This window comes from Psammomys obesus, unplaced genomic scaffold (assembly GCF_907164565.1).
Source record: "Psammomys obesus unplaced genomic scaffold, mPsaObe1.curated_primary_1811, whole genome shotgun sequence".
NCBI lineage: Eukaryota > Metazoa > Chordata > Mammalia > Rodentia > Muridae > Psammomys > Psammomys obesus.
In genome coordinates, this window is record NW_026596234.1 from 13,338,637 (window position 1) to 13,347,404 (window position 8,768).

Here is an 8,768-nt window from a genome sequence, read left to right on the forward strand (position 1 = left end):
TCCCCAAAACCAAGGCAGGGGCAGGGTCAACTGTACGTTAATTCCTTTACCTTGCCACGACAAAATACCCAACAGGGACAACTAACAAAAGGTTTCTCTTGGCTCATGATTTTAAAGGGCCCCTGAACACTGCTTTGGAGAGAGCATGCAGAGTTTACTGTGTCAGACACCTGGTGGCTTCAGACCAGGAAGAGGGAGCTTCAGGGCTACGTCATACCCTTTAAGAGCCCTCCCCCAGCGACCTATTTCCCCCAGCTGGTCTCCTCGAAGACACCACAGCCTTCCACGATATCACCCTGAACGGGTGACAAGTGTTTAAAATGTAAGCTTGTGGGGGACGCTTCACGTTCAGATCATAACCACCCCCGGGGATCCTACCTCCAGAGATGCGGATAACCCCCATAGCGTCTCCCAGCAAGTATGCACAATGTTCGGGGTGTTGAACCCTTAGAGTGTGAGAGGGAAAAAGAGCCTGTTCCAACTTCGTTTAGGCCGGCACTGCGGGGACTGCGGGGAGGGGATGGCATTGTATTGTCTGGGGTCCTGAGTTCTCGACTCTGGGGTCCCTCTGCAGACATATGCAGCCTGCCAAAAGACCCTGGCTACTGCATGGCCTACTTCCGTCGTTGGTGGTATAATAAGGAAAACAGCACGTGCCAACTCTTCATCTACGGAGGCTGCCACGGGAACAATAACAACTTCCAAACCCAAAGTATGTGCCAGAACGCCTGCGAAAAAAAAAGTGAGTTTCGGAGTCTCTCTCTAACACCCTCACCCACCAGAGCCGTCCTGGGAGGTGTGGGTGTGGGTTGGCCTGTCCCGAGGCAGCTGTGTCCTCAGACCTGGCAGAACTAGGTCTGATCAGGAGGGGAGACGGTGGCCTCCTGGAAGCTGAAAATGGGAAGGTACGGGGGGAGTTAGCAAACAAGAATGAATTTAGGAGGGATGAGAGGGTATGTCGAAGGGTCCCTAAGACCAGCTGCAGAATGGCCAAAGAGTGCTCCGTCCAGACACTCCAACCAAGGGACCATCCCAGGCCATCAGCTTCCTCTTTGCGTCCTTTTCCCAGCAATCCAATTCTAGCCACTTTTCCTCCAAAGAGCAAACCAACTTTCGTTTCAACGTTCTTTTGAGTGAGCATACAGAATACCAAGTCTCGTTGTATGTTCATACCTAGATGTTTGTGCTTTGCTCACATGTAACCCATTCAACTCCCACTGACAAACCCCACTTTGAATCTCCTCTTATGAAAAGATGTAGAAACAGGACTTCAGGCTGCGGAAATAAGCCTAGCCCCAGATGCTCGGCTATATCTTCTATCTGTGTTCTCAACAGGCCACTCCTGAACAGAGGCCACACTGGGGAAAACATCGGGACTTGGCTTCTGCTCCAAGCTCTGTGTACCTGCTGGGTCCTGCTGGCTTCTGCTGACCACTCTGAACACTAAGCGTCTTCCCAACATTGAATCCCATGGTTCCTCCCCTCCTCCCACCGTCCCCAGTTCCTATTCCTAACCCCTCCTCTTCGGATCCCTATCACTAACTATGCCTCACCCGCTCAGCCCCACCATCAGGAGCTCCCTGTTTATTTCAACTTTATTCAGTAAAGCTTTACCCTGTGCCTCTGATGCTGAATGATTCACACATCTTCAGTGTGAGGAGAGTGAGACATGCCAGGTGACATGGGCGACACCATGGGCATGTGGACAGAAACATCCTTGAAACCTGGGAAGCCTGGGGGGGATATGTTTCTCCTCCATCTAAGGCCTGTGAGCAACACCTTGGTTTAGCTGTCCCAGAAACTGACTCTGGGAAAAGGGAAGGGGCTCAGGTGGCTTCTTCAGGAAATCCCCCAGAAACACATGGTGGAGACTGTGGTAAGTGATTCACTGCTGAGGGATGGTGGGTAGACTATAGGAGGGACTGTTGCCGCCACACCCCGACATACTTGATTTCTGTCTAGTTTCACTTCCAACAGCGAGAATGTGTCCCAGCAGACTTTTTTTTTTTTTTCAATCTAACTTTTTAAGAGCAGTGATTGCTGAAGTTAGTTGCTGCTGGGAAATTGTAACATACTCTCACTAGGTACATTTTAGGGAGCCATATGAACCAATAAAAACATGCCTCCAAATTTTCCTCATCTATTTCCAGTGAGAGGGAAATGAGATATTGGTCCAGTGTTCCTAATTACCCCCTGGGTCCCTCACACCCATGAATGTTCCACATTCAAGCTGAGTAGGCACCAAGGGACGAGAGAGAGAGAGAGAGAGAGAGAGAGAGAGAAGAGTAAAACTCTAGCATGTGGCAGGATGCTATATAGCCAAAAACACTGGGAATCAACACAGTGCTCTGCTGTGGGTGAACTGGGGTCTGGGAACATGGCTAAGGGGGTAAAGAGCTTGCCACACAGGCATGAGGACCTGAGTTCAAATCCCCAGAACCCAGGTAAAGCCAGGCAGAGTAACACACAACTGTAGCTACAGCACTCCTACATTGTGATGGGAAGAGAAGACAGAAGAATCACCAGAAGCCTGTTGTGTGGGCCAGCTGACCTGGAGAATACTTTAGAGTGTGGGGTAGGTGTGGGAGTGTGAGGTAGGGGTGAGGGTGGGGCACAAAGAGACCTTGCCTCAAACAAGGTAGAAGAGGAACGCCCACATCAGAGATTGTTCTCTAATTTTCCACACGTGGGCCACAGAAACCTGAACACGCGCGCTCGTGTACATACACACACACTGTACTGTGTAATTCCATTTACATGAAATACCCAGAACAAGCGGTGGGCATGGTGGGTCAGACCCGTAATGACAGATACTCAGAAAGCAGAGACAGGAGGATCACAGGTTCAAGGCCTTCCTGGGCAAGTTAGTGAAAGCCTGTGTCAATTCTTTTTTTTTTTTTTTTAAAGGGGGGGGGGGGGGGAGGGGGATGAATGTAGCTTGCAGGTAGAGCTTTTGTGTGAGGCCCTGGACTGGGGTTAGAAAACGGCACACACAAAAAGAAAAAGACAGTGGGAAAATCTGCAAGATGGGAAGCAGTCTCAGGGGCTGGAGTGGGTTGGAGCTAGAGAGTGATTACTCATGAAACAGGGTGTGCAGCTGGAGAGAGAAAAACATTTTGGAGCCAGTAGATACAACACACAATCTCACAAATGTGCTAAGGAAAAAAAAAATGACTGCCACATATTGTTGACATGAAAATGATCAATTTGCTCTATTGGAATTCTGCCACGGTTTTGCAAAGCGGTCACCGTGGAACTGCCTCTCGCAGTGGCAAATGAAACCCTCGGTGACTCAAGGGTATCTGGCCGCAGAGCTGGCCGCAGCAGGTGCTGTTCCTGCCTCGGTCTACCCTTGCATTGCTCACATGGTGTCCACACTGCATCTGCTCCCTCACTGATGGGTCAAGATTTAAGCTGAGGGAATATTCCAGAGCAATCAGCAAGTCCCTCTCAGCCCCTCCTGCAGCTGACTCTGAGCCAGCGTTCCTTCCTCGTGGCCCCTGCTAACCTGCATGTGTGACAGAGGCTCGCAGCTTCTCTCCTGCCTTTGAGACCCCATCACCTGGCCTGATGCTCACTGGGAAAGGTGGGTTCATGCCCACCTGACAGCCTTTACCCTTGGGTGGTGGCTAAAGAAGATGACTGGGCCAAAGACAAGAGAGAGGACAACCAAAGGGAGCTGAAGGGTAAGAATAAAGAAACCTGGGTGGAGAGTCCTTGAAAAGGAGAGAAGGGAGGCATGGGGTCAAAAATCACAGATAATGAACCCAGAGATGAGGAGAATCGGCAGCCTAGGCAGGATGCAGCTGGATTGGTCTAGTGCCTTTGCCTAGTCTGCGTGGAGCCCTGAGTTCCATCCCCATCTCTGTCTGAGTAAACTGGGTGAGGGGATGCAGGCCTGTGATCCCAGCACAGGGAGGTTGTTGCAGAAAGATCAGAAGTCTTCCACTACATAGGAAGTTTGAGACCAGCCTGGGACAGATGAGATTCTGTCTCAAGAAACAGATGGTAGAGGGAGAGAATGGATAAGGTTTGAAGGAAAGCAAAGAGAAGCAAAGAAAGGAGGGCAGGAAGAGGGTTGAAGAAAAGAAACAAAAAAAAATAAGATGAGAATGAAGGGGAAAGATGAAATCACAAAGTGGGAGGAGTAGGGTACTTACTGTCTTGGTGGTCAGATAGACACAAATGTGGGGAGGGAACCTCAGTTGAAGAATTGCCTCTTTAGGTTGGCTTGTGGGGATGTCTGTGGGGAATCTTCTGGATTGCTAATTGATGGTGGAAGGCGCAGGCCACAGTGGACAGTGCCACCATGGGGCAGGTGATCTTGGCCCGTGTAGGGAAAGTATTTGAGCGAGCCAGAGGAAACAAGCCAGTCAGCAGCATTCCTCCAGGGCCTCTTTTTCAGTTCCATGACAGGCTTTCTCCCATGACAGGTGGGAGCCTGTGAGCTGAGATAAAAGCTCTCTTCCCTAAGATGCTTTTAATCAGGGTTTAATCTCAGCAACAGGAAAGCAACCAGGAAAACTCCCACTCTGAAATTTGCCCCTGGGAAAGGAAGGTTCTGGAATTTATATAACCTTGCTAAGATAGTCTAAAAGACAGTAAGCAATCACTCCCCTCTCACTAGGCCAGAGAGACAGAAAACCTCAGACCAGCATGTTGGAGCCCCTTCCCCCAACAGTTTACCCTGTGATACTGCTATGCCACTCATGGCCTCTGGGAGAGAATGTGACTGGCTCCTGTCCAGAGCTGCTTCCTGGACTGTCAGGGCACAGAGCCACGGAGCAGAAGTCGGAGACACTGACCAGCTCCTCCGGGTTTAATGCCTCCAGACAGGCTACGGCTTCCCAAAATGAGACTCTGGGCACTCCTGCCATTCCTGGCCCCCTTCTTCTTCCCGTGGAACATCCAGGAGCCTGAGCTGGCAGAGGGGTTCTTTATCAGTAAGTACCAGAGAAACTTGATGACTTAGAGAACAGCACACACGGCAGATGAGAGTGTTTCCCCCACCTCAGCCCAGACCCCGGATGGGGTGGATCTTTGGAGTCAGTGTCTCCATCATCCTGGAATGATGCCCTGGGTGAACACAGGGTCCTCGGTCTGTGGTAGTTGACTCCCCACCATTAGAAGAAACTCTACATGGGGGTGCCAGAACTAGTGTGTGTTAAATGGACTTGGGGGTCAAACAGCCAAAAGCATTTCCTCTTAAGGACCAGCCTCTTCCTAGCACCACCCCATCAGCATCCAAACCTGCACACTGGAGCTCCCCAAAGCTTCCCTGTGTCATAAGGACCTTACCTGTGTGCTGAAGAGCAGCCCCCAGAAGCCCCTTAGGGCAAAGTGAGGAGATTATGAGCACTTGAAGGTAGTGGTGGACAATGAGTGCTTAGGAGGCCACGTGACAGGAGCAAATTCTGGGTCCACTCCTTGGTCGCACAGAGCACAGAGCCTCCACACCCTGGACTCTCTGTTCACCTTGGGGAACGCTGACAGAGCTCGCTCGTAACTGTGTCCTGAGGAGGGGGGAGAAAGGCCAAGTGCCCAGGATGGACTTCAGCAGAATTAATCACTGCTCATTTAACCCAGGCACCTTGAGCAAGGCTTTTCAAACTTTGTCCCATTAGCAAACAGTGAGAGCTACGGGGCCAGCAAGGACCAAGCCAAGTGCTCAGAACAGTCACAAAGGGGTGGGTCCCTCTCTGGGGTATCTTAGAGGTGGCAGAGAGAGGGATGGAGAAGGTCCTGGGGGTTCGATCATCGCAGCTGGGCCTCTGAGGGTACCTCCTCCTAGGGACAGGTGAGGGGCCAGTAAGCTTCCTGGACTGTGCAGCGGTGCCCTGGAAGCGGGAAGGAAGAACAGCATCTTCTTCAACACCTCAAGGGACCCACCTTCTCCTCCTATAGGATCATGCCCAAGAGTCAGGGTGAAGTGTGAGGTTCAAGAGAGGAATGAGTGCACAAGGCACAAGCAGTGTCCAGACAAGAAGAGGTGCTGCCTGTTCAGCTGTGGAAAGAAGTGCTTAGACCTCAGAGACGGTAAGCTCTTGGCCCCCTGGACTCCCCCACCCTCCCCTCCACATTGTCCTTCCCCTCCCCTGAGTGACTGAAGTGGAGTGTTTCACCAAGATCCTCATGGAATCTTCCACTTGGTACAAATCTTTTAAGTACCCAGGAGGAGACCTGTACTGTAACAGTTTTCATCTATCTTAGTAAATGATGTGATTGATGTCTCTCCTCTCTGACTCTCATTTTCCCTTCTTAAGGTAGAGGTGGGTCCTGGGTCACGTGATCCCTTGGCTACTCTGTGATGCTGTTCTGAGATGCCAAGGAGCTGCAAAAGACTCACTGAACACCAACAATGTCTGGCTGTAGGATAAGCATGAGGCCGGTGGAGGGGTATAAGCATGAGACAGGCTTGCTTGTCAAGGCCTCTGGCTAATCTATAATCCAGGATGCCCTCCCTGATCACGTATGGCTTTCTATACTCTTCTCTCTCCTCATATCCTTGAGAATTCTCAAGAAAATGTTTCTGAAACATTCATTACCTCCCAAAAGATCTGCTCAGAACTGCTGCACCAGGCTAAGACACGGTCATTGCCCTTGAAAAGTTCACATTCTCAGGTCATCAAAAAATATGAGCAAACCCATGATAAGTCTTCATCACAGACATACAAGGCGTGCATGGTGTGCCTAAAGGGGTAAAGAGTGGAGCAGGAGGTGACAGAAAGGCGTTGACCCCTGAGAGAGTTTTGATATTGGAGACACGGTCTTCTACATAGCTCAGGGCAGCCTTGAAGCCATTGTAATCCTCCTGCCTCAGAGTCCCAAGTGCTGAGACGTCAGGCAAATGCCATCATGCCTGGCGGTGGGAAGGGTTTTGAAGAGTGACTAGCTGTGTGCCCTGTTAGCAAGAGCAGCTCGGGCACTGAGCAGGCGTGTTGCCGTGGAGATGGGAAGACAAGGTGACTTCCAGACATGAGACTGAAAGGACGAGCGTTGGGAGCAGCAAAAGAGGGGAGCTGTGGAGGTGGACGACATGCCCTTTGAGGTTTGGGGACAACTTTGTCCTGAGCTAGTGGATCAGTTTCTATGGACCCGGCGTCCAGTAGACTGGAGAAGTTTGAATTTAGATAGTGGCCATTCCTGGCAGAGAGGAAAGAAAGGAGGACGGACCATTTATGAGGCAAAACCATCAAGATGTCATCATTCAGATGCTGAGGAGAAGCAGGGAGAGAGCTCCCGAGACGGTCCTGTCCCCACAAGCACAGTGGTCCTTGGTGTTATCATCTGCGGATAAGAAAACAGAGACCAAAGAGGTTCATGTGACTGGTCACAGTTCTCACAGACCTGGGAGCACAGCTCTGAGCTAGACAAGGGGAGCAGTGGACAGAGGGAGGAGGCAGGATTCTCCCCTAGGGAGACAGCCATCCACATATCTGTCTCCTGTGATTTCCCCACAGATGTATGCAGTCTGCCACAGGATTCTGGCCCTTGCTTGGCTTACTTTCCACGCTGGCGGTATGACCAAGAAACTGAGCTCTGTACCCAATTCATCTATGGCGGTTGCCAAGGGAATGCGAACAACTTCCAATCTGAAGGTATCTGCACAGTTGTCTGCAAAAAAAACAGTAAGTGTTAAAGGTCCCCCATTCCCCTGTTCACCAATTTTAAAGGCATTGGTCCTTTCCAAGATCTGGCAGTCCTGGGGGTGGAAATAGAAGAACCTGGGATGGGGAGGATGAGAGGGAGGCAGTAGACAAAGGGAAGCCTGCAAGTCTAAGGTGATTCCTAAGAGTACAAACAAGTGCTGAACTCCCAGACCAACTCAGAGGAGGGGCATGAGGGCTGCCATGCTCACCACCCTGAAACAATGGGTATAGAATGGCAAATCAGAAGGTGTGATCGCTCTGAGTCTTGCACTCACAGCACTTCTGGTTTCCCTGCTTGCCAGAGGAGGTGAAAATGATCCCATCCCCCTTTCCATTAACTGAAAAATCTGGTTCCTAATGTGACTGAAGCCAAGCCTGCCCACCCTTACCCTTGTGTCTTGCAGACATACCTTCCTGGATATAATAAGGATAAGCTGGGAGAAGCTCCGGGTCTTGGCTCCCAACATGTGCTCTGGGTTGGCCAAGTCTTAGCCACTCAGACTTCAGCTGCTCCCAAAACAACTCCAGAGTTTGTTCATTCCCTCCTCGCACCCCAGCTTCTCTTCAAATGTAATGTCCTTCAACCTTTGACCCCCTTCTCAGTGTAAGGCCCCATCACCTCAACTTTCAGGGCTCTTGTTTATTCCTATGAAGGCTCTAGTTCCTCCCAATAAAGGATCCTGTGAGTTCTGATGTCTCAGAGTCTGAATAACTCATCTGTTGTCTGCAGCTGTCCCCATCTGTCCGCAGCCCTCTGTATGCAGATGTCCCCATCTGTTCATAGCCCTGTGTACACATTTGCATGTTGTTATATAGAGACAAACTCTAAGAATTATACTTACACACACACACACACACACACACACAGTTACAAATAGTATATTCAGTAAAGTTTCAGGGTAAAAAATGAATATGCAAACATGTGTGGTGTTTTTATATGCCAATAAATTTATACAAAAGGGAAATGTAGAAAACAATCATATTTGCCTCAGTAACACCAAAAAAAACAAAGTACTTCAAAGCATCCAAAGGGCAAAATATGTGTGTACCAAAAGTCATAAAATATTGATGAAGAAAAAAAATTAAAAACAAATAGCTATATAAAAACTATTCTAGGTT

The 8,768-nt window shown here is 49.9% G+C and overlaps 1 protein-coding gene across 1 annotated transcript; it reads left to right on the top strand.

Annotated features, from left to right (window-relative positions):
• Window positions 1-4,822: 4,822 nt before the first annotated feature.
• LOC129668296 (WAP four-disulfide core domain protein 6A-like) lies at window positions 4,823-8,100 on the top strand. Its single transcript, XM_055596243.1, has 4 exons — window positions 4,823-4,943; window positions 5,905-6,036; window positions 7,461-7,628; window positions 8,054-8,100. The coding sequence occupies exons 1-4, from the start codon at window positions 4,823-4,825 to the stop codon at window positions 8,071-8,073; spliced, it is 441 nt and encodes a 146-aa protein (XP_055452218.1). The 3' UTR covers window positions 8,074-8,100.
• The last annotated feature ends 668 nt before the right edge of the window (window positions 8,101-8,768 follow it).

Excerpts from the sequence above, each read along its gene's own strand:
- LOC129668296 (XM_055596243.1), top strand. The coding sequence starts at position 4,823 with ATGCCTCCAGACAGGCTACGGCTTCCCAAAATGAGACTCTGGGCACTC. Across the intron at positions 4,944-5,904 it reads GGCAGAGGGGTTCTTTATCA|GATCATGCCCAAGAGTCAGG; the intron begins GTAAGTACCAGA and ends CTCCTCCTATAG. Across the intron at positions 6,037-7,460 it reads GTGCTTAGACCTCAGAGACG|ATGTATGCAGTCTGCCACAG; the intron begins GTAAGCTCTTGG and ends ATTTCCCCACAG.